The sequence below is a fragment of the Neolamprologus multifasciatus genome, chromosome 3, assembly GCF_963576455.1.
Source record: "Neolamprologus multifasciatus chromosome 3, fNeoMul1.2, whole genome shotgun sequence".
Lineage (NCBI taxonomy): Eukaryota > Metazoa > Chordata > Actinopteri > Cichliformes > Cichlidae > Neolamprologus > Neolamprologus multifasciatus.
The window spans coordinates 24,632,337-24,660,174 of record NC_140441.1 but is presented as its reverse complement, the minus strand read 5'-3'; the positions used below and the strand labels follow the sequence as shown (position 1 = coordinate 24,660,174).

Genomic DNA, 27,838 nt, shown 5'->3' with positions numbered 1-27,838 from the left:
TGTGTTTACTTCCCTGCTCAAAGTCCTCTGCTGTTAAACTAAAGATTAAAGAAAGATTAAACTAAGATTTGTTGATTTTTAACAAAGTAACCAACTGTAAAATAATTGCAAAAGTTGCTGTTTGAATTGATAAACATGTTGTTTTGTTTATAAATGCAGCTATTTAAAGTTATTCTCATGAATAACTATTTAAAGTTATAGAACTAATAACTGGTTTACTATTAATTTTATATGTTTATTTACAGTATTTAACTTTAAGTTATTCTTTACCATCCATCCATCTTCTTCCGCTTTATCCGGGCCGGGTCGCAGGGTTATTCTTTACATTTTGGATAACTTTTGGATAACTTTTTGATAACGATTTTTGAAATCGTATTAAGATTGCAAATAATTGCAAATTTGTTGTAATCTATATACACAGAAATTTACCTTTAAAATATTGTTCACTCCAACAAGAACTTCATAGAGTTCTTTTCTATAGAAATATTACTAAATTCAAGCAGCTGGCAGCCAGTTCAGTCACCTGTTGCAAACAGACAGGTTGAGCTCATCGGCACAGAGTGACTCAGGTTTATTGCAATGCGGTGCCGATTTGTATTTGGTTATGAATTGAACTGTGAATATTTCCAAACTATCTATCTATCTATCTATCTATCTATCTATCTATCTATCTATCTATCTATCTATCTATCTATCTATCTATCTATCTATCTATCTATCTATCTATCTATCTATCTATCTATCTATCTATCTATCTCTAATAAGGAGCTTATTGATTTTATATATATTGATATCTATCTATCTATCTATCTATCTAGATAGATAGATAGATAGATAGATATCAATATATATAAAATCAATAAGCTCCTCATTAGACAAAAACAAATCATCACAATAGTCACTGCATTATAAAAAGAAAAAGTCAGGCGTCATTATTAACATCATGTTTTGATGTTCAGTGTTTTCAGCATAATTTGAAAAAGAAAAGACACATACTTGCACAACAAGAAAAACTGTAAAATACCCTTTAAGGTTAACATTAGGTGTGTCTACTTGTAAATGAAAGGAGGAGGAACTCTACTGAAAGTAGACGATGAAAAAGGGTTTCAGTGCGCATTTTCACACAAAGCAGTGACACAAAAGGGTGTTAACTGTATCCAAATTTCTCCTTCTAGTTTAGAATATTAGGGAAAATGGATAAATACACATATCCCCTGTTTTTTGAAGCCAAATGTCTCTCTGGCAATGATATTCAGGCTATTTGGAGATACTTTCAGAGAGGAGAAGACTCTGGAGGTGGTGAGTGTGGAATTCCTGCAGAGGTTGAAGGCAACACCTATAAAATCTGTTTCAAGGACAAAGAAGGTATTTTTTTTTATTTATGTAAACAAGAGTACGTGTAAACAGTTTAAACTCATGCTAATATCTCTGTGACCATGTCCATATTCACAGGCCTGCATATAATCATGTTGAATGATGTTCACCATCTTAACTGAATATTAGAAGAGCTAAAAAAGCTAAAGAACAATATGCTGCCCTAACTTGCTTGCAATTCTTTGTTTCTTTCATTCTTGCAGTTACATTTTTAAATGTAAGCTTTTGTCCGTGACATGTGGTGACTGAATTTAGCTGTTTTGACAGTTCAGGAGCGGGTTTTGCTGAGAAAGTTTCATGCCATCTCTATTTCTGGTGGAAAACAGTATTTAACAGTGAGCCAAACAAGTTTACCTCCACAGACCCTCAATCAGTCAGCGACCAGTCAGTCACAGGTGAGTTTTCTTTTTCCTAAGGAAACATTGCACTATGTACTGTCAGGTAATCTGACATGACCAGTTTGGGTGGATTCCTGAAAGGTGCAGGCACTCAAAAAAGGCACCCAAAGCAAAATCCAAACATGAGCCATGTCTGATTAATAGAAATGCAGTTTTATCCAACACTAAGATAACGACTCAGCACGACTCAGCACAGCTGGGAAACATGTACTCTTATTACATCTCTGAGTTTACTTATGATCAGTTTAGTTACGTTTTATTAGGTTCCCTTGAGTCTTTGTCCTCTGTGCTCCTCTCGGTGTGTGTCTCTGTTTATGTGTTCATGTGTTCTCCCTAGCCCATCTTGTCCTCTGTATGTGCTCCTTAGTTATATCCACATCTCGTCTCCCATTCTCACTGCCCTGTTCCCTTGTTATGTCAGGGTGTCTTAGTCTGCCTTTTCCCCCATTTTATTTTGACAATCTCGTGGTCTATGTGCAGTGTGTTTAGTTTTGCTTCCTGGTGTCATGTTCGTTTGTATCAGCTGTGTTCCTCGTGTGTTTCCACTTCCCCTGGAAACCTCCTGTCTGTATATATTGTGTGAGTTTTCCCTCAACCTTTATTGTCGCGTCTGTTTTTTCCCCCATGGCTCTTCTGTGTTCCCTCCGAAGTTTACGAGGTTTAACCAGGCTTTTCTAGTAATGGGTAATTGTCTTGTTTTCATAATTTCCCCAGTTCAGGCAATCAATCCTCTGTTTAGTTTATAATTTATGTTTTTCTCGTTCAGGATAGCTGCCTAAATAAATTCCAGTTCCCATCTCTCTGTGCTCTGCGTTTCGGTCCTCACATAAACAATCCATGTGATTTGCCTTCACATATCGTGTCAGTTTCCTGCTCTTAGCTGACAGGAGTGGCACTTGGTGCAGTCTCCTGCTGGTTTACCCCATCTGCTTCAAGTGACGTGTTGTGTATTCGGAGATGCTCTTTTGCATACTTTAGTTGTGACAAATTATTTGAGTTATTGTTTCCTTCCTATCAGAGACTATTGCACAGAAAAATTTCTGTAGATCAGCAACATTTGTATTAATTGTACTTGTACTAGTTAGTATCCACATATGTTGACTTGTTGATTTGTAAAAATGGAAATAAATAACAAAAATAAAATAAAACTGTCAAAAAAGTCAAAGGAGCTTGCAAAGAAAAGCGTCTGGACTTTTTTAAGTTACTTGAAGACGTTTCACCTCTCATCCGAGAGGCTTCTTCAGTTCTAAGGTCAAATGGTGCCAATCAACCCGAAACTCTGGCTGATTGGGACCCACACCCAGTTCCACACCTTGGCTCAGGTGATTAGAGGATCATCAGGGGGTCCTTTTGTCCCTCTGTGGGGGGACACTCCCACCAGGTTTATATCTGGGACTCTCCACCATTTGACCTTAGAACTGAAGAAGCCTCTCAGATGAGAGGTGAAACGTCTTCAAGTAACTTAAAGAAGTCCAGACGCTTTTCTTTGCAAGCTCCTTTGACTACGATGACCTGGATGACTGAGAACCTTCACAGACAACTGTCAAAAAACAACAAAAAACCTGTCATCTGCTACTGACCAAACTGCTTTTAATCATTGGCCTAACCTTTCACAATTAGTGAATCTGCAGACCCTATTTTACCAGAACCAAAGCATTTTAGAAAGTGGAAGCCTTCTATAAACTAAGATAACTTACATTCACCTATAACTTGGATAGACATTTGAAAAAGAACAACCAATTTGGTCAATAACACTCAGTCCATGTAAGCTTATCTCTTATGTTTAATGTTTATGTAATTTTTAAGTGTAGAATTGTTATTTTTTCAAGCATAACCTGATAAATGTGCTTTTTTTGGTTCTTTCTCAGGCACCAACAAAAGTGATCACAAAACATCTGGAGAGGACATTTAACGTAGATATTTTCCTCCTGTATTATCTGAGAGATAAACCCAAGGCATTAAAAATTCTCCAGAAGCAGCTCTCTTATATCGGCTGCACGGTGGAATTAAGATTTGATGATGAAAATGTTGTAGTTAGAGGTGACAGTCAGAGTCAGCCAGGAGAATGCCCTGCGGAAAAACAGGAGCAACAGCTGGATCAGATTTTCAGCCGTTTCAATGAGAACTACCTCTGCTATCATGTATTTAAGCCAAAAAAGATCAAGATGCTGCTGCAAGACTCCTCCCTTAAGATAGATGATATCAAAGTGTACCATGAGAGTGGCTATGCTGTGATTGTGGGAGAGGTCCATGCTGTGAAGGAGAAGATTGCAGATCTGGAAAACATTCAATACACCAAAAAGGAGCTGCCAATTGTGGAGAAGCAGTACAAGCTCGTAGAAGAAGAGTTCAATCAAGAAATGTTCGCTAACTATCCAGATGTTAAAGTCATCAGAGGTAGTGCCACAATCACTTTGGAGGGCCCTGACACAGATGTGCAGTCAGGAGCTGCAAAACTAGATGAACTGATTAAGAACATAAAGGAAAAAAGAGTCAAGTTCCCCACAGCTCTGCTAACCTTCATCAAAACCAGTGGAGCCATCTCCAAATACCAAGCTCGTTTCCAGCAGAGCCTCAGAAACCCTGTTTTCTTTGAGGTGTGTTCAGATCTGGTTCTGTCCAGTTTGTCCTCTGATGCTCTGAATGAGGCCGAGGCAGCAGTGACAAGAGAGCTCAAAGTGACCACTGTAAAACTGCAGGGAGCTGCAGCAGTACCTCCAGATTTAGACAGAGTGAAGGAAATCCTGATGAAAGCGAAGAAAGAAGCAAACATTAGTGAGCTCAGAGTGGATGTGAGCTTCATGCCAGGAGTTAGTGGAACTGCAATAACTAAAGTAAGACTGGTGGGCTACAGTGAGGATGTTAACAAGCTCAATGAGGTCCTTCATGGTTTCCAAAAGAATGAAGTTGATATTCAAGAAGTGGTAAACTTGCCACATCCTGAACTGGTTGACTGCTTCGATAAATTGTTAGACCTGATTGGCATGAAGCAATCTAATGTGACCTTGAAAGCCTCACATGTTCCACATCCCTGTGTCTTTGTGAAGGGTCCTCGTTCTCTGGTTCAGAAAGTTCAGACAGACTTAGCCACAAGTCTAGTGCAGCTGTCAACTGATACGGTGGTGTTAAATGGACCGGGGGCGCAATTGTACTTCCAGGGAGAAGGCAGACAAAACAAAGAGCTGTTGGAGAAATCCTGTCAGGTCATCATCAGGGAACAACAAGCAGTCTATTCTCAAAGTACCACAAGTGTGTTTGATCTTTACCCAGAGCCACTATACATTAACGTCATCAGCTCCAACCCAGACAGACTGGAAAGCAACACTGCCAGAAGTACAGCAAACACAACAGCTGTTAACAAAACAAACCTGGAGATCAAGCTTAGCACTTTGGAAGATGAACAGGTTATACAAATATATTCTAAACAATTTCACAATTTCTATTCAAGCAGCATGTGTCCCACATGTTAGTATTATTTCACATAATTTCTACAGGTGAATGTGGTGGTGGCCCCCATGGTATCCAAAAAGCTTACTTCCACTAAAGTTGGTAAATGTCTACTGAAAAAAGCAGGAAATCCATTGCAGAAGGTCTTTAATCTGATAGCTCGGAAGTGGACCCTTTCTGCTGGTAATGTTATGGTGGTTGATGCACCTCCAGCTCTGAGCTGCTCTAAGATCTTCTTCATTGAGTGTCTGCCATGGGATGGAGTTGATGGCCTCAGCATACAGGTGAAGTAAAAACACAGTAAATTCATAAACATGTAAGAAAAACACAATCAGAAACCAGTAAATGGAAATGGTAAATCTCCTTACCCCTGAGACCAACGCATAGACACATTTTTCCTGTTTTCTCCTTTGCAGACACTTGCTATTGGGCTAAAAAGGTGTTTGGAACTCTGTGTAGAGGAAGGCTGGTGTTCCATTGCCTTTCCGATCATTGGACCCGGGGTAGTTCTGAAATATTCCCAGAAAGAAGCCATTCAAGTGCTGACTGACAGCATTGACCAGTTTGGATTATCTGGGTCATGTGAATCTCTTCACAACATCTATATTGTCATTAAACCAGACTATCAAGACTCTGAGGAGGTGACAGCGTTTGATCTTTTTCGATAGCTGTATAAAACAACCCTTTTTTTAAAAAAATTTATTTTACACTATCAGTTACTGCAGTAGCAGGTCATAGTATTACTATATTACATTGTATTAAATACATATTACTCCCTGCTGAGAGTGATAGTAATATGGGTAGGAATGAATGTGTTTAGACAGTACCACCCGAGCTACTGGAGTAAAAATGAATGCAATTACAGTACATAAGTATGTTTCTGCTAAGGCTGAATCTCTGTTAAAAGGGAGCATCTCCCTTCTGCCATCTCCGAGCTCTTTCTCATGTATGATCATCTGTTTATTGTGTTTTTCTTGTAAATATTGCAACATAAAGCACAGATGATAATGATCACAACACAGAGGATATGTCATTTGACATTAGTTAGAACCAGAGAATCTCAGGACTTGTTACCAAAGTAAGGGCAAGTTTGGGTTTGTTCTTAGTTTTAAGTACTGTGCATTGTTTGTAGAAACATTTCTGGAAAGGTGGTGCTTAAACCAAACATGTATCTACAGTGCTACCATGAGGTCTACAGACAGCTGAGCTTGAAGATCAAGCAGAGCGGTCAAGGTAAAACCAGAGCTGGTTGAACTGTTTTGATTCAGACAAAAATCTACCTTTGAAATGTTGTGTTTTTAACAAATATTTAACTGTTTCTACGGTTCAACAAGTGACATGGAGGTTGATATCAGAAATGTGAATCTTGTTGTCGTGTTCGTCTTTTCAGCCACCTTCAAGTCCCTCAAGAGTGACCTAACTGACATAACTGTGAAAGTCCGAGGTGGGGTTGAACTAGAAGTGGTTTTTGGTGACATTGTTAATGAGACTACAGATGTTGTGGTGAACTCAACTGACTTCACAAATTTTCAAGGTGAGAGCTTTTGAATCTAATCAACTGTTGGGTTTCAATCATGTTTCCTGGGAAAATGCACTTTAGCTTTATGCTGGTAAACCGTCTAATATCCATGTCCTTGGTGGCCTATCTAGGGTGAAAAATAGAGATACATTTTGGGTTCTGTTGGCTCTCCCCTTTTGATAGAATTTCAAAATTTATTTAAAATAAGAAAGCCTTTAACAGATAATACCAACTTTAATGCCAAAACAAGTGAGGCTTAATTTCAGATTTATCACTTTCCAGTTTGTTAAATGCATTTAGCACATGGCTAAAATAAAAACAACTCTAAACCTAATACATTTCCATTGACCTGTAAGATGTTTAGGGCAAATTAGGTTTTATACATACTTTGAAAAGAAAATCCCCTCTAGCCCCTGTTGGTGGTCTTTATCCTTCATGCTTGGGTACTTTACCAGAGGCCTGAGAACTTGAGGGTCCTGTGTAGCAACTTTGCTGCTCCTAGGACTGCGCTCTTCTGGAAAGAGATCTTGGATGTTGTTCCTTGGATCTGCTGGAGCCACTCACCTAGCTTGGGGGCCACTGCACTGAGTGCTCTGTTTACCACTGGGACCACTGTTACGTGTACCCTCCACATCTTCTTTATTTCTTGGAACTTCTTCAGCTTTTCGTGTTCCTTCTTCCTGATGTTGTGTTGCTACGTGGAGGAAGATGGCCATCTTCCACTCCTTGTCCACCACCACTATGTCCAGTTGGTTTGCCATTTCCAGTTTGTCCATCTGTATCTGGAAGTCCCACAGGATCTTAGCACAGTCATTCTCAACCCCCTATGGGGAGTCTTCCATTTTGACCTCAGGACTTCCAGGCCATATTCGCCACAGATGTTTCTGTATACTATGCCGGACATTTGGTTATGGTGTTCCATGTATGCCCTGCCTGCTAGTATCTTGCATCCTGCTGTTATGTGTTTGATTGTCTCAGGGGCATTTTTACACAGCCTGCACCTGGGGTTTCGCCTGATGTGGTAGACCCCAGCCTCTATGGATCTTATACTAATTCCTGTACTTATTCCTTAGCCTGGATTCCTTATTCCTTATGTACTTGTTCCTGTGCTGCCATGATTAGTGCCTCTGTGCTATCTTTTAGTCAAGCTTTATCTAGCCATTGGTAGGAATTCTGGATGTCAGCTATTTCCTCTATCTGCTGGTGCTACATACCGTGCAGGGGCTTGTCCTTCCATGATGCCTCCTTTTCTTGCTCCTCATTCTTGGGTTTCTACTGCTTGAGGTATTCACTGAGCACACAGTCAGTTGGGGCCATCTTCCTGATGTACTCATGGAAGTTTCTTGGCTCATCCTGGACCATGGTTCTGACAACAACTAGTCCCTGGCCTTCTCCCTCCTGCCTTCCTTCCTTCCAGAGGCTTCTATGTCCTCCATAGGCCAGCTTATTATCCCAGCAGGGCAGGGTATAGGTTTTGATAATCGGGATCTTGTTCTTGCCATTCAGCTGATTCCTCAGGACTTGCTTTTCTCTGCGGGTACTTGGCAGTTGCAGCTTTCCTATCGGCCTCTTTGTGGTTCCCATTTGCCTGTGGGATTCCCAAGTACTTGTAGCTGTCCTCAATGTCTTCAATGTTTACTTCTGGTAGTGCGATCCCCTCCGTTCTGACTTCCTTCCTTCTCTTTGTTACCATCCAACTACACTTCTGAGGCCCGAATGACATTCTGATGTCATTGCTGTATATCCTGGTGGTGTGGATCAGTGAATCGATGTCCCATTCAATTTTGGCATGAATCTTGATATCTTCCATGTAGAGAAGGTGGCAGAAGATTGCTCCATTCCACAGTTGGTACCAGTCAAAAGTTTGGACACACCTACTCATTTAATGGTTTATCTTTATTTTTATGACTATTTATACAGTAGATTCTCACCGAAGGAATCAAAACTATGAATGAATACATGGGATTATGCAGTAAAAACATGGTGAAATAAATGGTAAATGGCCTGTATTTATATAGCGCTTTACTAGTCCCTAAGGACCCCACAGCGCTTTACATATCCAGTCATCCACCCATTCACACACTGGTGATGGCAAGCTACATTGTAGCCACAGCCACCCTGGGGCGCACTGACAGAGGCGAGGCTGCCGGACACTGGCGCCACCGGGCCCTCTGACCACCACCAGTAGGCAACGGGTGAAGTGTCTTGCCCAAGGACACAACGACCGAGACTGTCCAAGCCAGGGCTCGAACCGGCAACCTTCCGGTTACAAGGCGAACTCCCAACTCTTGAGCCACGATCGCCCACAAAACATAACTCAAAACATGTTTTATATTTTAGATTCTTCAAAATAGCCACCCCTTGCTTTGATTACTGCTTTGCACACTCTTGGCATTCTGTCGATGGGCTTCATGAGGTAGTCACCTAAGATGGTTTTTAATCAGTCTTAAAGGAGTTCCCAGAGATGCTGGGAACTTGATGACTCCCCCCCCCCCTTCACTCTGCGGTCCATCTGATCCCAAACCAACTTGATTGGGTTTAGGTCTAGTGACTGTGGAGGCCAGGCCATCTGCAGCAGCACTCCATCATTTTCCTTCTTGGTCAGATAGCACTTACACAGCCTGGAGGTGTGTAACCAGATGGCATGGCATGTCGCTGCAGGATGCTGTGGTAGCCATGTTGGTTCAGTGTGCCTTCAGTTTTTTTTTTGTTTTTTTTCCCTTTCCGCCTGTCCCGCTTGGCTCTTTTGCCATCAGAATTATTGTCTAAAGGCGAAGAAAGATGCCCAACGGATTTTCTTTACCAAATTGACCATCCCAGCTTTGCCGTAATGGTCCATTTGATTCACCTTTTATTCTTTATTTTATTTTCACTTGCTGAATACGGGACAGACTTGACTGGGGGAAAGAAAAGGGAGAAAGAAAGAGGGAAAGAAAAACAGTTGAGAAGAGGGACGGGGGAGAAGGGCAAAAAACAAAAACCAACAGAATAAGCAGAAAGAAAAAAAAAAAAATACATATATCGATCACCTGGATCACCTGTTGAGAAAGAAAAAAGAAAACAAGCAGAAGAAAACGAGAGTAATACAATAAACAACATCACAATGATATATGGGAATATGACAGTAAATACTAAATATTAAACATTATTGTGCAGCACGTAAGATCGACAGCACAGTGTGCATTGAGGTAGGAGCCAAAAAGGGTGTAGTTTGTGTGTGTGAGATCACCTGTGTGTACACCTGTGAGCATGGACGCGCTTGTTTTCTTAAAAGGTTCCCTCATGTAATGATCTGCTAGAGGGTGTGGGGGGCTTGCCTTCAGTTTTTAAATAAATCCCTAACAGTGTCACCATCAAAGCACCCCCACAGCATTACACCTCCTTCTCCACGCTTCATTGTAGGAACCATGCATGTAGAAACCATCATTTCACCTTTTCTGAGTCACACAAAGACACAGCAGGTGGAACCAAAGATCCCAAATTTGGACTCATCGGACAAAAGCACAGATTTCCTTTGGTCTAATGTCCATTCCTTGTGTTTCTTGCTTTGCAGCGCTGTCAACAAAGCAAAGAGTAGCTACTTTGAGGAATCTAAAATATAAGATATGATTTTTATGAGTTATTTCATCAATGTTTTCTTTGCTACATAATTCCACATATCTTGCTTCATATATTTGATATCTTCAGTATGTATCTACAATGTAGAAAGTAGTAAAAAAAAAAGTAAAAATTATTATTATTGATCTACAGGTGGCGTATGCCAAAAAATCTTAACTATGGCTGGACCTCAGGTTGAGGCTGAACTCAGAAATGGTGAGAAGAATGGCTGAAGATACACATTTAAAATTGCAATATATTTCTGGCACACAGTTTGCAGCATCTTAATCATGTTTTTGTTGTGTCCGTGTAGCAAAAGTAAAGAAGGGAGACATTTTAAAAACCTCACCTGGAGGGTTCCCATGTAAAGCTATTTTACACGTGTGTGGAGAAAAAAATGTGAGTCTCATTGAGAAACAGCTGCTTTCTATCATTCAAACTTGTGAGTCTTCTGGATACAGGTCCGTGGCCATTCCTGCCATCTGTGCTGGTGAGTAGTGGGCAAGATATTAAAGATGCATAAGTGAACAGAAAACATATAAATGTTTTATTTGAATGGCTGTCCAGGATCTGGTGGTTTGGACCCCAACCACGTTGCATATGCCATCCTCCAAGGGGTTAAGACTGGTGCATCTTTCCGTCCTCTCCAGTGTCTCACCAACATTCGCCTTGTCCTCAACAAGTTCAGTGTTTTCCTGGCATTTAAAAAGCGAGCAATGCAGATGTTTCCATCTGCTGTTATCAACACAGGTAACAGCTGTTCCTCTTCCTCATGAGGCACCTTTTTCATTTTTGAGCTGTTTGTGACTGATTATAAATCATCTGTTTTACAGTTGTTGCACAAGCCACCCCAGTTATGAACATAGACCCAAGCATCCTTTCTAACAGTTCCAGAGTTCAACATTACACCTTCATGATTGTCGGACTATGCAGAAAAAATGTTGACAATGCCATTGCAAATCTCAAAAGTCTGTATCAGGCTGAGTGCACTACGCAAATCTTCAGGCATGATGAACTTGCAGGCCTCACTCAAGATGATGTGAACCACTTAAAGCAGTTGACTGAGGTCCTGGGCGTGTATGTAGTGGAAGACCATTTTAATCCAGGCTGCTGGACTGTGAGTGGGCTGAAAGATGGAGTCCATCAGGTGATGCAAGTGATTAGAAAATCTGCTACGTAAATATTTAGTCAAGCAAAATACTGAAAATCTACTTTTTTTCTACATATCTGTGAGACAGAAGAGGTGTGTAATAAAATACAGATAGATATTAGGTTTTGGTAAAAGAAACAAAACAAAACCATACCCATACGTTTGTTTATAGTGGTCTGAGTTTCTTGAATACCTCAAGCTTAGCACCAACAGAAATGTGTGAAATGCACCATGTTCTGCTGAGCACAGAAAAAATATAAACCAGCCACAACATTTATTTGTAAGTTTGTGATTACAGCAAATATAAATGCCAAGGTTTTTGAATTTGTGAGCATGTCTGTTAATCAAAGCAAGAATAAACATCTTTCCTGGGATATTAACGCTCCTGCATGAATTTACTTTCTGTTGTTTTTTTTTGACAGATTCACAGCTGCTATGTTATTGTTAACAGCATTGATGCAATTTCTAGTCTCAGTGTGACATCTAGTGGACGGTCTGCTAACACAGCAACATTACTGCAGTATTGTTGCACAACTTATTTATTGCTTCAGTTTAGCCTTCTTTTTTCTTTTTGTGTGGTTTGAAATCTCAATGAATGAATTGAAATGTTCAGATCCTAACTTATGTCCGCTTTACAACCGATAGAGTTACAGCTGTTAAATGTGTAAAAACAACATCATCAAAAAACATAAATACCTATGAGGGCTTGTGTGGAAAAGTGGCCTCACATTGCTGTTACAGAAGACGACTTTGCAACTTTTTAAAGTTGTAAAGTTGTTTTTAAAGTCTGTCATTGCCATATTTCACAGGCACTTCATGTAGTAATAGCAATAATAATCTTTTAAATAGATAAATAGATAGAAAAAGTAGATAATCAGCAGACTTCAGATCTCTTTTAAAAACATTATATATAACTGTGACTTCAAAGAGAGGAGCATACTTTTTCTCTTCTGATTTAATGATGGTTTGGAGAATCACATGTTTTCAGTGTTTCTTAAAGTGTATGTATTTCACAGAGCTAAAGAAGCCTCTTGTACAAGAGGTAAAACGTCTTCATGAACCAAAAAGAAGTCCAGCTGCCTTCTTTACAAACACTCTAACCTGCCGTGACCTGAATCCTTGAGAATTTTTCACAGACATACTGATACAAGTACAACATTTATTCATGACTATTTGGTAATATAAGTAAGACCCTGCCCCTTCAAAATCAGAGTTTCTATTGTCATGTCAGTGTTTGAAATGAAGTATTTAATATCTGTCTGGTAATTTCCTCAACAGTAAATTTCTCCACAAGCACATTTTACTCAGCCACACATAGACAGACAGACAAGTTAAAAACAGTACCAGCTCCAGTATTGCTCGTAATAAAGATACTTCTACTCTTGCAAGTTCCCTAAATGTTACCATCCCAGCTGGACAAACAAGGAAATTCACCATATGAAACCGAGAGTGACCTATTTTCATATCTAGGTGTGTCTGTGATTATGACATGCCAATGGAGGTTACAGGGACTTACAGGAAAGCGAAACAGAAAAAAAAACCCTGAGAGATTAATGCTTTCTCAGGAATGTGGTCTATGGAGACGTAAGAGAGGACTTGTATAAAACATTCGGTATTGTAGGTAAAATGCCATTATTGTTCTTTATAATCAGATCAAAGGGAGAGGAAATATCAAGATAAGAAGTTGGCCTTCTGAGGGATTTGAATATGGAATTAGTGGAAAAGAAGGTAAGGAATCCCAGTGTGCTTAAATTGTGTTATGTGTAAAAACTCTGTCTTAACTAGCCAAAAAACAATCTGGGTTATGTTTATGTGGGACAGTGTCAGACATGAAACTAATGCTGAGAGGTCAGTAAAAAGAGTAGAAACTCTCTTTCACAAAGAGTAAGAGATTAGGCATGTATCATGTAAAGGATAAATATATTCTATTTTTATGTAATTTCTCTAATTACCTCAATGAATAAGTACAATAAACAGCTCATTTATGATCTACTTACAATGATTCTTTGTCACTTCCATATCTACACCATGCAATGATAAAAAACAAAGATAAAAACTACATTTGGGAAATAGGTCTATCCTGCTGGATTGGATAGACACCATCCCAGCAGGTTATTTCATAAACGAACCTGTTGCCGTGGTTACATCCTGTCACAGCGCCATGCTCACTTCCATGTCCTTTTTACAATGACACAAGAACAATTTCTTTCAAAAATGTTTGTAAAGGCAGACTTCATGGCTAGGCGCTTGATTTTATACACCTGTGGCAATGAGACTGAAAACACCAGAATTTAAAGATTAAGAAGGGTGGCCCAATAAAAGTGAATGTAAAGTGAAGGTAAAGGGATCGTCCACATCCAAAGACAGAAAAACAAACAGAGCATAAAGTTCATGGTATTTCATGATTTGTGGTTATAACCTGCCAGTACCACAGTCAGCAAAATGCTTTGCAGTTTCAGTCTATCTTTAACTTGGACTTGTTTCCGCTCTGCAAAAGGGGAGGGCTGTTTGGTTTTGCACTTCCTTTATAAAGAGGAAATGCAAAACCAAACACACTTCCGTGTAAAGAGCCTGATCAAACTAAGTGTCAGACTAATTTTCTTCAAAATATTAAATCCTCACGTCAACCATCAGCCACCCATCGGTCACAGGTAACCAATAATGTAACACAGACCTTTAAATCTTGTAATGTATGCTGATATATTTAAAAAGAATTTACACACTTACATAATAACAGCACATTGACAATTTAGATGTTAATTTTGACCAAATAGTATTTGACAGATGTACAGAAATGTAAATTTATTATTTGTACATTACATTTCTGAAATCCAGTTCTTTTTTTTCACCAGATTTTTACTACAGATTTCTTGAAGGAGAAGCAGTTCAAACTGGAAGAAGAGTTTCATTGAGTCATGTGCACTCATTGGCCAGAGGCTTCACTCATGGGGGGGAAAAGGAACACACTGTTCTTGGAAAGCAGTGACGAGGAGGAGCAGCTAGGAACTACTAAACTTGAGGAACTGATAAGGCAAATATCAGAAAAGAGAGTCAAGCTCCCAGCAGATTTAAGGACTTTTATCAAATCCAGCCGTGCCATCTCCAAGTACCAGACTCTCTTTCAAAACTTTAGACATCCTGTTTTCATAGAAGTGGGATCAGATCTGGTTCTGTCTAGTTTGTCCTCTGCTGACCTGGATGAGGCTCTGGCAGCTGTGGTGAACGATCTCAGTGTGGAGATTGTGAAGCTGCAGGGAAATGCAGCGGTACCTCCAGATCTTGACAGGATGAAAGAAGTCTTGATGAAAGCCAAGAAAAAAGAAAATGCTCATGAGCTCAAAGTGGATATCAGCTTTGTCCCAAGATCTAATGGATCTGCCACAACCAAAGTAAGACTGGTGGGCTACAGTGAAAATGTGAGCAAGCTCACTGATGTTCTTCACGACTTCCAGTTGAATCAAGTTACAACTCAAGAAAAAATCACTCTGCTTCATCCTGAAATGGTTGACTGTTTTCATAAAATCTTAGACCTGACTGGCATGAAACAGACCAAGGTTCCTTTAAGAGCCACACATGTTCCAAATCCACATGTGTCTCTATCTGGACCCCGATGCCAGGTTCAGGAGGCCAAACAGGCCCCAACGTCAGCTCTAACCAGTCTGACAATAGAAACTTTGGCTCTGGATGGAGCAGGGGCTCAGCGGTACTTCAAGACTGAGGGTAAAGTGAGTAAAGAGCTGGTAGAGAACTCCTGTTGTGTCATCATTCAAGAAAGGCGAACTGTAGTCACCCCAAATGTGAGCACAAAAGCATATGCCAGCAACACACTTACTATCACACCCCAAACTTTGATTACTGGAAGGTCCAGGAGGACTCTGGCAACCACAACAATCCCATATGTTGATGTTAGCAGTTTGGTTCAACAGGTTAGATTATTTCTATTTTATTCTATTAACAGTTTGATAACAACACATGTCATAAAAAGATGGTGTTTACTGCATGCATTTGAATTTGCAGGTTTACGGTGACTCCTACAAAAATAACTTGAGCATGAAACGGGAAAACCAAGGTATTGAGTTAAGTAAACTAAGGTAGATGTAAAGCACAAAACAAATGGAAGCATAAAGGTTATTTAGATAAGTATAAGTATAAATACTGTAATCTGCAGAAGCTCAACAGTCAAAATAAAGATGCAAAGTGCTATCAGCAAAACATACTGACTAAAAGAGACAGTGACCAAACAGCAGAACAAAGATGCAGTCCAGGTTTGCTTGAGTATAGCTTTTTATTTAGAAATTATACATGAGACTAACAAAAAGGGACAAATACAAAGTTCAAAAACTGGTTAGGAGTTAAAAATGAGGGAGGTATACAAACAGGCCAGCATAAAACTCTTAAAATGCATAGATGTAATTGAAAAGGGGAACTATTCAAGGACAAGTTCATGAAGACTATTCAGTTATAGTTTCGTAGTAGATGTTTTTTTTTTAATATTTAAACACCAAATAATGCAGATGTTTCCTTCTGTTGTAACACAAGTAGTTTGATGAATGTTAACATCAAGTTCCTGTTTATCAGAATCCTGTTGATGTGTTTTTATAACCTATCAGTGCTTGACTTGTTTTAACACAGACCTAAGTGTCCTCTGTACTACTCATCAGCGGTCCATCTTCCTGTTCCTGGGCCTTGGTAAAAAGAGTGTCCATGATGCAATGAAGAAGGTAAAAGATTTGTACCAGGCACACTGCTCCACAAAAAAAATGACAAAGGAGGAGTTGGCAGACTTCACCCAGGATGAAATAAAGGATCTGCAGAAGCTAGTGGAGGCCCAGGGTTTGCATGTACAGCAGGACCAGAGTGGAGATGGAGGCTTGGTAGTCAGCGGGTTAAAAGATGGGGTCACCGAGCTGATACAGATGCTTCACGCTGCTGCTCGTCTACGGAGAGAAGTCAGAGTTAGGGAGGAGGATAATTTGTACCATTGTGTGGCGTGGTGCATCCTGGGATATGATGGTAGCTGGGAAAGGCTCCCCAAAACAGATAATTATAACCTAGAACATGATATCAAGAAAGAGATAGTGGACACACACGGAAACATGTGGAGCGTGGATCTGCAGAAGATGCAAGCCAGAAGTTGGTTAGCTAGAAAAACCAAGCTAAAACGACTGGAGAATCACTCAGGTGAGAAGAGTGGTCTGGAAAAGCTGTCGAGTCCTAATTAGCACATCTTAAATGTCAAAAGACTTACAAACATTATGTAGAGAGTGGTGATACAATACTTTAATGGGATTTATGATCTGAGCTAGAGCTCCTTGACATATTTTTAATCATGATTTCCTTTTGTCTATGCATTTCTTTATTTTTAAAGTTCATGTTAATTTCCCTGATCACTATTTTAAAAAGTGTTCATGTGAGCAAAGCAAGCCCTTTGTTACTCCGTATGGTCAGTTTATGTAGTGCACAAAATATAAGCCTTCGTTTTTTACCTTTTCTGGAAGCCTTCTGTGAGATTATGTCTGATTGCGCTGCACTCAGGATTTATGACAGTTGCAGTATGGATTTTGTCTTGTCGTTTGTCTTTGGAAACAATAATTTTAGAAACCTTTCTTTTATCTTCTTTGGTTAACTGGTCTAACTTTTTCCAGACTTTACTCTTCCTTTGTACTGGGACAATATGGCTAGTGGTGAAAATCTGAAAGTGGTTGCATTGGAGCCTTCCTCTTCAGAGTACCTCAAAGTAAAGGCGGCCTTCACGCAAACAGTTCAGAAGAATATATTGAAAGTGGGTGGGGTTTTTTTTGGGTTTTTTTTTACCAGAAATCTAAGTTAACTGTGTTGAACAGGAAACTTGAACAGCTGAACATTTTGTTCTTTTGTGTTAGATTGAACGCTTGCAGAATGTCCATTTGCGGCAAAGCTACGAAGTGCAAAAGAAGAAGCTTTCTGAAAAGAACAGACAGGAAGGGGGAGCAGGTGAAAGGCTTCTATATCATGGGACGAGTCAGGACAGCTGTGAGTCCATCAAAAAAAATGGATTCAACAGGAGTTTTTCTGGGAAACATGGTAATTATCCTTTGATCCAATCAACTTTAATCAGTATGATCACCTGATTCTGTTTATAGAACACCAGTGCATAGAAAATATCCTATAATAATGCTATAACATTTGATGTCACTGTTGCTTTATTTTGTTGATATTCTTTTTTTATTTTCTAATACAGAACATTACAGTGCTGTGCAAAAGTTTTGACCTACCCTTCATGTTTTTTATATTTTGCTTCCAAGCAGCCATTTTTTCTTGTAATATTTAGGGTGGTCTATACACCTTTTTGGACATTTGTTGCTTTTTCACAAATTTACAGTCCTTGTACCTGACCATTTTCAGAGGATTGTGTTGTGTTTTTTAAACCACCTAACAAGATCTTTGAATCTTTCAAACATAAAAAAGACACCTAACCTGAGAAGTAATATAGATGTCTGATAATTCCAAAACTTTAAATGTCTCTCTTTTATTTTCTGTTTTCAGCAACCTTATTTGGTCAGGGGACCTACTTTGCTGTCAATGCCAGCTATTCAGCCAACCCCGGCTATTCAATGCCAGCTGCTGATGGTTCTCAGAGAGTATTTGTGGCCCAAGTCCTCACTGGTGTCTACACTCAGGGCAACAGCAGCATGAAGGTGCCTCCGCCTCGCAACAATCAGCCTGATGACCGTTATGATTGTTTGGTGGACCAAATAGCAAATCCAAGCATGTTTATTATTTTCAATGATAACCAGGCATATCCAGATTACCTCATTACCTTCTGTTAGTGCTTCATCATGGGGAACATTTCCTATACAGCTAACACATTTTCAATACAGCATTACCATCAGTAATCTGAATAGTCAGGCCCCATCTTATGTTAAAGACCTCATAGTACCATATCACCTCTATAGAGCACTTTGCTCTCAGACTGCAGGCTTACTTTTGGTTCTTGGGATATTTAAAAGTAGTGTGGGTTAAGATTAAATTAGGCTTAAAACCTCAATTTTTGATAAAGCATATGTTTAGTGCAGATAACCCTCAATCCTCCTTTAGTTACGCTTTAGTTTTTCCTTCCCACTCTCGGTCAGCACTGTCAGCACTTGCTCATAGCACTTATCTGATGTTTGGGTGTTTCTCTTTATATCTGCATTATTATTGTCTTTATTTTACGATGTGAAGTGTCAACTTTTGTGATTTGGTGTTATATATGAATAAAACTGAATTGAATTGAACGGAACTGAATTGAATTGAATTGAATTAAACAGTGAGTGCTGCTGTTTTGTGTTGAACAACATTTTGGCTCTCCTGATAAAATGAATCTTCTTATTGTTATTCTTATTATCTTCTTATACAACTCACTATTAACTGAACAGCCAATGAAATAGTCACTCTGTGGAAAAACTGGATAAGTAATTAGTCGCTCAACCACACAACATTAAATAGCAAATAAATCCATCTTCAAAAGTCTCTGTGCTTAAATTCCTGAACTTAAATTTAAAGAAAACTGGCTGCTCAAGACAGGCCAAGTGTAACTTTGTGTTACCGTATTTACCGCACTATAAGGCGCACGTAAAATCCTTAAATCTTCACAAAAATCGACAGTGCGCCCTATAATCTGGTGAGCCTTATAGTGCGGTAAATATGGTACTACTTCTGCCACAGCGCAGTCTGGATTTTCCCAGCCCTCATAGGCGGGGCTGCTGAAGCACCTTTGAATGGGAAGGACATATTTAAAGAGGCACAGATCACTGTTGATGTCGAGACAGTTCAAAGTATAATTTATGTCAGGTCTCTGGTCTTTCTGTCAATTTACACCAAAAATATGAGCATTTCAACAATGTTAATCAAACCATATGTTGAAAAACCATGTCGTTATTTGTTCATGCATAATAAACTAAGCTAACTTCAATTGAACTCTAAAGTTTGGGTTCTGAGCTTTAGATATTTGTAGATTACCACTTGAAACTACATGTGAGAATGTGGAAGAACACTGTGGAAGATCAAGACAAATCTGTAACTGATGACTTATAAGAGCACAAAAGTAACTTTAGTGTTTCACACTAAAGTGAAAGATGTTTAATTTCCTCAGGAGTGAATAATAAAGGATTTGGAGTTTGTTTAGTAGCTGTAGCTTTATGAAAAAAAATTTAAAAGTGTTTTTAAAATGTATTAAATCAACAATGCTTTTTTTGCCCTGTGAATTTTTACATATACTGTTTGCTCTTAAAATAAACTCTTTGAGAAAGAAAAATCTAACATATTTATATAATTTGTTCAGCAATTTGATCTTAACAAACTGATGCCACTTCTCCATTGTTTAAAGAATCAATGTAATGTATGCTATTGTTCACTGCATGACATATGGCCATAAAGGACCTCATCACATGAATCATTCACTACCACAAATATCCTGAGCTTATTTACCTCCTTCTTAGTAAAAGTCATATCTGTAGAATTTTCTTTGATGTTTTAAAGCTTAAGTTAATGACAGAGCTCATAATTACTGGTAAAATGTCTTTCTCAAAACCATGTTAAGACATAAATATGATTTAGAGTTATACTCTGACAGCTGAAACACCTTGTAAAGTACCGGCAGAGTAGGTAGGTGAGCCGAGAAAAGCCCCTGGAAATTAAATGCGGACCTTTTGCATTGCTGGGTGTACGAGTGTAAGTATGAGGATGTGATAGTTGAAAAGTGAAACTGAAACAAAAACGGGCACTCACAGAGCGGCACAACGAAGTTTTAGACGGGCTGAAAGTTCTCATGTTAGTGTAGAATTGCATATAAAATGGATGAATATCCGTATCCACTGTTTTTTGAAGCCACTGACTTTACAGACAGAGAGAAGGAGAAAGTGAGGAGATACTTTCAGAAAAGGCGAGACTCCGGGGGTGGCGACTGCGGAAATGTAGAAAAACTCGGAGGAAGCGTTTATAAAATCTGTTTCAAGGAAAAAGAAGGTAGGACAGTCAGTTATTTGTAAAATATTTTTTGGGGATTTTTGTTTAATTGCAGGCTGTTTCAGTGACTCTGTTTATGGTGGCTTTAGATCAAGAGAGAGTTTTGCAGAGGAAGTTTCACACCATCACTCTTCCGAGTGGAGAAGTGCGGCTGACCGTGAGCCGGACAAATTCGCAACAGACCTCTGACCAGCCATCGCCAAGCCAATCACTGGTACAGTTTACTGCTCTGTCAAACATGACTTTTGGTTACAGTAAAAACTGAGTGTCAGAGCCGAATAATGTTGCGAAACCAGTTTTAGAGGAGTTAGCCTCCAGGGAAAGTTGGACCGCTGAGGACAATATTGACAAAAACAGATGATTTTAAAATATTTAAAACACATTGTAAGTACTGCAAAGAATACATTCTAAATAGTAAAACGCTCTCTTTTAAAAACTACACGATCATTAAATTTGATGTCAGGGACAAATTTACAGAATGTGTTTGTTGTTTTAGAAGAATGTCAGTGATGTATCACTTCCTCTTCTTACAACATTTGGGCAATGGACACATCAGCCACTTTAGTTATGGAAGTATATGTTTGCTCCACTTTTGCTGTGCCATCTTTGTTATTCATCGTTATTATTATGCCTCAGATGTTTTCAGTGGCTGACAGTTCTCAGGCTTCTTTAACTTATGAGTCTCGCTTTTGATACAAAGTTTAAAATATAAGTGTAGTTTAGTGTTGTTTAAATAAGGAAGCCCTTCCCTGAAAAATACATCATGTGGATAGCACAGCATGCTTTTGCATTAAAGCCTTTGTAGACAAGTAAGTAACCCATGCCATGTATGTCACTCCACCTCCATACCATCAAAGATAATGCTTTTCAAAACATGGGTGACAACAGGCAAGATGGTGATACACTCATGGGACACTTTACTATTTGATACACCTTGATAGTACCAAGTAAGACTTCAGTACTGCTTTAAATCTTTGCTGTTGGTTTTTGATTGTAATGAGTTGTCATTTGAGTTACTTTTTCTTTCCTATCAGCTCGAAGCAGTCTGGCCACTAAACTAGCACACAGATAAAAAAAAAAAAAAACATCATGTTTTAAATGATTCACAAATTATTTCATTCTGCTTTCATTTACATGGTACACAATAGACTAATTGTTTTAGAAACAGGGTTGTGGTGTATTTCTGTTATAAGACAGTGTCATAGTCAGAAATAACAAAGAAAAACAAAAACATATTAACAGAAATGTTAATGTTAATGTCAATATGTTTTTATCTACATAGGACTGTATGAATCTGTACCACTAGCAACTGCTGTGAAATCCAGTTTTTTGTGAAACGAGTTTATTTAGGAAACAAATACTTATACATGTCTTTTTTCTCTTAAGAGGTGGTGATTAAAATGGTGTTTGGATGTTGGATGGATATTGAGGTGCTAGGGCTGTGCGATATGACGTTAAATAAAAATCATGATTAATTGAACGCAATGACACACAAACTAGGTTTGTGCTGTAAATATGCTGAACCACTGAAGCTGAGATATTTTTGGCATTTTCTTATAGTTTTCTTCTTTTTGATTGATGTTGTGTTTACTGTGTAAGTCAAGTATCTGTCCAAACAACGGATACAGTATTTGTATTTGGCATTGGGCTCGGTGTTTCAAGTTTCCTCTATGATGGTTGTCATGGATGCCACAGACTGGACATAGCAGAGATAGTACATAATGGGTGAAGTATTAATAAGTGTAAAGAGAAAAGAAATAAAATACATGACATGGCAAAGATAATGTCAATTAGAGGTTTTGAAAGAGGGTTATTATTTATTTTTGACTTACTGCCCAGGCCTATGTGGTACACAATACACAATACGTACACAATAAGTAGCATATCTTATAGCATAAACTCACAGATTTGTTTGATTTCTTTCCGTCTTTTAGACCTCAACAAACCCAAACATAAAGGGTCTTGAGAAGACTTTCAGGATAGATGTTTTCCTGCTGTTTTTCCTGAGAGACAACTGTAAAGCATACAAATTTTTTGAAAAACAACTCTCGTCAATCGGCTGCACAGTGGAGCTAAATTTCGATGAAGAGGAGGTTTTGGTTAGAGGGGAGGTTGACAAGGGTCCAGGAGGAGGTTTTGGTGGTGCTGCAGAGAAATGGGAGTGCCAAGTGGATCAGGTCTTCGTCCAGCTCACTGAGAGCTACAACTGTTTTCATGTGCTTGAGCCAAAACAGGTGAAAATAGTACTGCAGGACTCGGCCTTTAAGACAGATGATATCAAAGTTTACACAGAGAGTGGCTATGCTGTGGTTGTGGGAGAGGTTGATGCTATGAAGAAGAAGATTGCAATTCTGGAAAAAAGCCTACCCACCAAAAAGGAAGTGCCAATTGTGGAGAAGAAGTTCAAGCTCATAGAAGAAGAGTTCAATCGAGAAATGCGTGCTAATTGTCCAGAGGTTACAATCATCAGAGGTAGTGCCATGATCACTTTGGAGGGCCCTGACAAAGAGGTGCAGTCAGGAGCTACAAAACTGGATGAACTGATTAAGAACATAAAGGAGAAGAGCGTTAAGTTCCCTACAGCTCTGCTTATCTTCATGAAGACCAGTGATGCCATCCCAAAATACCAAACTCGCTTCCAGCAGAGCCTCAGAAACCCTGTTTTCTTTGAGGTGGGTTCAGATCTGGTTCTGTCCAGTTTGTCCTCTGATGCTCTGAATGAGGCTGAGGCAGCAGTAATGAGAGACCTTAAAGTGACCACTGTACAGCTGCAGGGTGCAATAGATCTCAACAGGTTGAAAGAAATTCTGACGAAAACCAAGAACGAGGCAAACAGTAGAGAGTTCAGAGTGGACATCAGCTACATGCCAGGCGCCAGGGGAACCTCAACAACCAAAGTCCGACTGGTGGGCTTCAGTGAAAATGTGGCCAAGCTCAATGAAGTTCTTCACGACTTCCAGTTGAATCAAGTTTCAACTCAAGAAACCATCAATCTGCTTCATCATGACACTGTCTACTGTTTTGATAAAATCTTAGACTTGATTGGCGTGAAGCAGACCAAGGTGACCTTACAAGCCTCACATTTTCCAAATCCTTGTGTGTTTGTGTCTGGTCCTCGATGTCATGTTCAGGAGGCCAAGGAGGCCCTAACATCAACTCTAGACAGTCTGATAGTAGACACTTTGACTCTAGATGGACCAGGGGCTCAGCAGTACTTCAAGGAAGAGGGTAAAGTGACTAAAGAGCTGATAGAGGGTTCCTGTCACGTCATTATCCGAGATAAGCAAACTGCAGCCACCCCAAATGTGCAAAGACCACGAAACACCAGCAGACTCAGTGATACACCTAGATCTCTCAGCTACAGCAGCAGCATGTACAGCACAGTTGGAAACTCTGCAATCAACAGAACAAACCTGAAGATCAAACTCAGCAGTTTAGAAAATGAACAGGTTTGATTATTTTCATTGAATTCTATTTCCCATAATCCCAAAATAAAATATCAGCATTCATGTTATTCAATGTTAATTCTGCAGGTGGATGTTCTCGTGGTCCCCATGATCAACAAGCAGCTGACTTCTACAAATATTGGCAAGAGTTTGTTGGCTAAAGCTGGGAATGTATTAAAGTTAAAGTTTGATTCAGTCTTAGCCAGTTGTGCCCTCGCCCCTGGTGATGTTCAGATGGTTGATGCACCTCCATCTCTGGGCTGCTCCAAGATTTTCTTCATTGAGTGCTTGCCTTGGGACGGAGTAAGAGGAAAGAGTGTTCAGGTAAAATTAAGGACTTTCATAATACTTATAGTGATGGAAAAGATCAAATTCATTTACCTTTAGAAGTACATGAATGAATTTCCTTTGGGATTTCTGTGTAAAGTTGAAAGTTTGGAATAACTTGATGTTATATGGCACAAACTCCAAGCAAGGATTTATAGAATGAAATCTAACTGTAACATAGTTTAAAAATATGTAACTTTTGATTTGCAGGCTCTTGGTAATGGTCTGAAGAGGTGTCTGGAGCTTTGTGTACGGCAGAATTTGGGTTCAGTGGCCATTCCGATCATTGGGCCAGGTGTTATTTTAAAATACCCGCTGAGAGAAGCCATTCAAGTGTTGACTGACATCACTCACCAGTTTGGGTTATCTGCATCCTCTGGCTCTCTTACAAACATCCACATTGTGATTAAACCTGGTTACCCTGATTCTGAGGCGGTCAGTGTCAATCGATATGTCCTGATCTGATATGTAACATGAAGGCATCCATATTTCATCGTGTTATTCTTTGTTTTTATCTACAGTGCTACCACGATGTCTACAAACAGCTCAGCTTAAATATGAACCAGGGAGGCCAAGGTAAACTAGCACTACTCAGACTGTCTTCAGTATGTAAAGTGAGCAGATAAAAAGCATTCAGCCAGTGTCATATTTTACCATATTCATTATTACCCTCAGTCATCAGATTAAATGTCAAACAAAATCTAATGTGTGGTGTTTTTCGTCTCAGCAATCTTCAGGTCCCTCACCAGTGACCTAGATGACATTGTCATGATACTGGGAAGAGGAGTTAAACTACATGTGGTGTTTGGTGACATCACTAATGAGACTACAGATGCTGTGGTGAACACAACAGACTTCCAAAATTTTAACCTTGGTAGGTGAAACACAAAGGCAGGAAGGTGGAGTGAGCAGGATGTTCATGCTGTAACTGTAAAGTTATTTTATGGTAGCATAGCTCTCTGTGGATGGCAAAGGCAGACAGCTATTTATGAATATTTGCTCAGAAATGGGGATGTATATTTGAATGTAATCTTTGAAGATTGAAGTTTTCATTTGGCATATACTTATACTGCTACTGAGTCATGGTCCCACAATGTAAGTAATTAGTCAGTTACTTATACTTTACATTTAATGTAATATTACACTGCATGCAGTAGTTGAAATTGATTGAGATTTGTCCACAGCTATTTGATGGATTGCAATGAAACTGATGTAAAAAATACATCTAAGGTTGTTACTAGGTCCAGATTTATTAATTAATTTTTTATTCATTTTTCGTCTCCTTCTAAGATGGAGTATGCAAAGACATCTTAACTGTAGCTGGACCAGAGGTGGAAACTGTACTGAAAGCAGGTGAGAAAAAGAGAAGCAGCTATTTATCTTCTCATCTTACTTATCTGACTCTCACTCGTCCTTCCTGTGTCACTTTCTGTGCAGCAAAAGTGGACCGAGGAGAAATTTATGTGACCCAGTCTGGAAACTTCCCCTGTAAAGCTATTTTTCATGTATGTGGACAAAGAGATGAAGACCTTATTGAACAACTTGTGTGTGATATCATTTGCTATTGTGAATGGTATAAATACAGCTCTGTGGCAATTCCGGCCATTTGTGCTGGTAAGTATTTTGTTTGACATTCTAAGAATTTGTTGTGCTACACACACACACACACACACACACACACACACACCGAAATGCAAGTGGTGTTTTTCCAGGTGCTGGCGAGTTGGACCCTGCTGTTGTGGCAGGAACTATTGTTCAAGGGATCAAGTCTTCTACATCATCAATGACCAGCCTCACCGACATCCGCCTTGTCTTGATTAAGATCGATGTCTTCTTGGCTTTTAAAGAGGAAGCGATGCAGATGTATTCCCCAGCTGTCATCAACAGAGGTGACAGAAATATTCACAAAGTGCCATCTTGTCTGGTTATTTAGTGTAGTGATTTTTAAAATAAAAGCAGATTAAAAATTATTTTACTGATTTGTTTGATCCACCTTCCAGTGTCATTTCAAGAACAACAACAGCAACAACAGTCTGCTCCTTCTGTGAGTGCATACCTCAGCAGTCTCCAAATCAGCTCCACAAGTCAGCAGTCTGTCTTCACGTTCCTGGGTCTTTCCAAAACGGACATTGACGATGCCATGGAAAAGCTGAAGCATCAATATCAGACGCAGTGCTCCAGTAAAACCTTTTCAAAGGAGGAACTGGATTTCCTCAACCAGGATGACATGATGGAGCTGAAGGATCTGGTGGAGTCTGAAGGTCTATTCATGCAAACTGATCAGTCTGGCTCCCTAACAGTGAGCGGGCTAAAAGACGGGGTCACCTGGGTGATGCAGAAAATGAGTCAGTGTCAGTACATGACCCTCACTAGAGAGGTGAGAGTGAGGGAGGAGGAGGATGTTTACAACAAAGTGGTTTGGTGCATCCTGGCAAATAATGGTAACTGGGACAGACTTCCCAAATCAGCTAATCACCAATTGGAAAAAAACGAATTAACAGAAGGAATAACAGATGCACAGGGACTTATATGGGAGGTTGATGTAAAGGCAATGGTGGCCACAAGACCACTGAGCAGACAGACGACAAAGCTGAAACGACTTGAGAATCTTCCAGGTGAGTAGATAGTTCTCAGAGATGTTACAAAAATGACCCGACTGATACTGGAGTTTGATGCTTGAGAGTAATATAAACTTAAATAAACAAATGTTAAGGTTTCAAAAGAAATAATTATACTAAAAAACTATTAAAAAATGTACTTGTAGTAAAAATAGTTGCAAAAGTCACTATGAGGAACGACAGTAACAGTAAATAATTTTGAAACAGGAAATGTCGAAATATCAATATTAAAAATATCAAAGTCTCTCCTTATCTGCTGATTTCAAATTGCATTGCAAAGGAGTGTTAGATTGGTGTCAGAAGGGCACCAACATAGCAAACAGTGTTAAGACTGATATGTGGCTGGACTGAACCGAATCCCAATTTTAAAACATCTAAGACAATGTCTAAAAGTCAATGACAGCTTTATTGCTAAGCTCTTAAAAATACAAAGAAACAGAGGAGGGAAAAAATACTTTTTCAACTTCTCAGAAAACACAAGGCACAGAGGAAAAGAGCTGAGAGAGAACGCAACAAAGGGCTATTGAAGATTGATGAGACAGAGGAAAGAACTGGACACGAAGTGCAAGAGACGAAATACCACCAAAGTAAAACAGGAAGTAAGAGATGACAGACTCACAACATGAAAGCGTGACAGAGAGACAGAAGATAAACATAGAGACACAGCTGAAGGAACAGAATGGGAATAGAAAGGGGCTTTAACAAACGTATCATCAGTTAAAGCAAGCAAGCACTAAAGTAATGGAAAACAGGAAATTCAGAAGACTAAGGAGCTAAGCTAAGTCCTATGCCAAAACCGAATGAACCGAAAAAACTTTGGAACAGGAGAAAAAAACAAGGACAAACAAGAATACACAGTTAGAGAAAAACTTAAGTGTCCCACAGAAGCCAAAACCCTGTGTCCAAGCCTACACTTACAAGTTATGTTTTTGTTTTTTTCATGCGCCATCCTACAAAAAAAAAACAAAACAGTTGCT

At 39.3% G+C, this 27,838-nt stretch overlaps 2 protein-coding genes and 1 long non-coding RNA gene across 4 annotated transcripts in view; 2 read left to right on the top strand and 1 right to left on the bottom strand.

The window, feature by feature from the left end:
• LOC146522196 (uncharacterized) overlaps positions 1 to 27,838 on the bottom strand; it is a 360,305-nt gene that overhangs the window by 58,500 nt on the left and 273,967 nt on the right. The gene's annotated exons all lie outside the window — the stretch shown is intronic.
• LOC146522209 (uncharacterized) lies at positions 905 to 19,879 on the top strand. The gene is made up of 18 exons (XM_085147731.1): positions 905 to 1,365; positions 1,642 to 1,769; positions 3,641 to 5,176; positions 5,267 to 5,503; positions 5,636 to 5,860; positions 6,398 to 6,452; positions 6,610 to 6,753; positions 10,489 to 10,551; positions 10,649 to 10,825; positions 10,903 to 11,085; positions 11,169 to 11,511; positions 12,502 to 12,527; positions 14,399 to 15,411; positions 15,503 to 15,554; positions 16,118 to 16,666; positions 17,131 to 17,267; positions 17,368 to 17,548; positions 18,011 to 19,879. Exons 1-18 carry the CDS (start codon positions 1,194 to 1,196, stop codon positions 18,292 to 18,294), a joined length of 5,505 nt encoding a protein of 1,834 aa, XP_085003857.1. The 5' UTR covers positions 905 to 1,193; the 3' UTR covers positions 18,295 to 19,879.
• Positions 20,209 to 27,838, top strand: part of LOC146522207 (protein mono-ADP-ribosyltransferase PARP14-like) — a 76,493-nt gene continuing 68,863 nt past the window's right edge. For both annotated transcript variants that reach the window (XM_085155465.1, XM_085155464.1), the window contains exons 1-11: positions 20,209 to 20,470; positions 20,560 to 20,684; positions 22,405 to 23,919; positions 24,004 to 24,240; positions 24,454 to 24,678; positions 24,765 to 24,819; positions 24,971 to 25,117; positions 25,534 to 25,596; positions 25,681 to 25,857; positions 25,956 to 26,132; positions 26,244 to 26,858. In XM_085155465.1, coding sequence (XP_085011591.1) covers positions 20,299 to 20,470; positions 20,560 to 20,684; positions 22,405 to 23,919; positions 24,004 to 24,240; positions 24,454 to 24,678; positions 24,765 to 24,819; positions 24,971 to 25,117; positions 25,534 to 25,596; positions 25,681 to 25,857; positions 25,956 to 26,132; positions 26,244 to 26,858 — 3,508 coding nt within the window. In that variant the 5' untranslated portion in view covers positions 20,209 to 20,298. The remainder of the gene's footprint in view (positions 20,471 to 20,559; positions 20,685 to 22,404; positions 23,920 to 24,003; positions 24,241 to 24,453; positions 24,679 to 24,764; positions 24,820 to 24,970; positions 25,118 to 25,533; positions 25,597 to 25,680; positions 25,858 to 25,955; positions 26,133 to 26,243; positions 26,859 to 27,838) is intronic.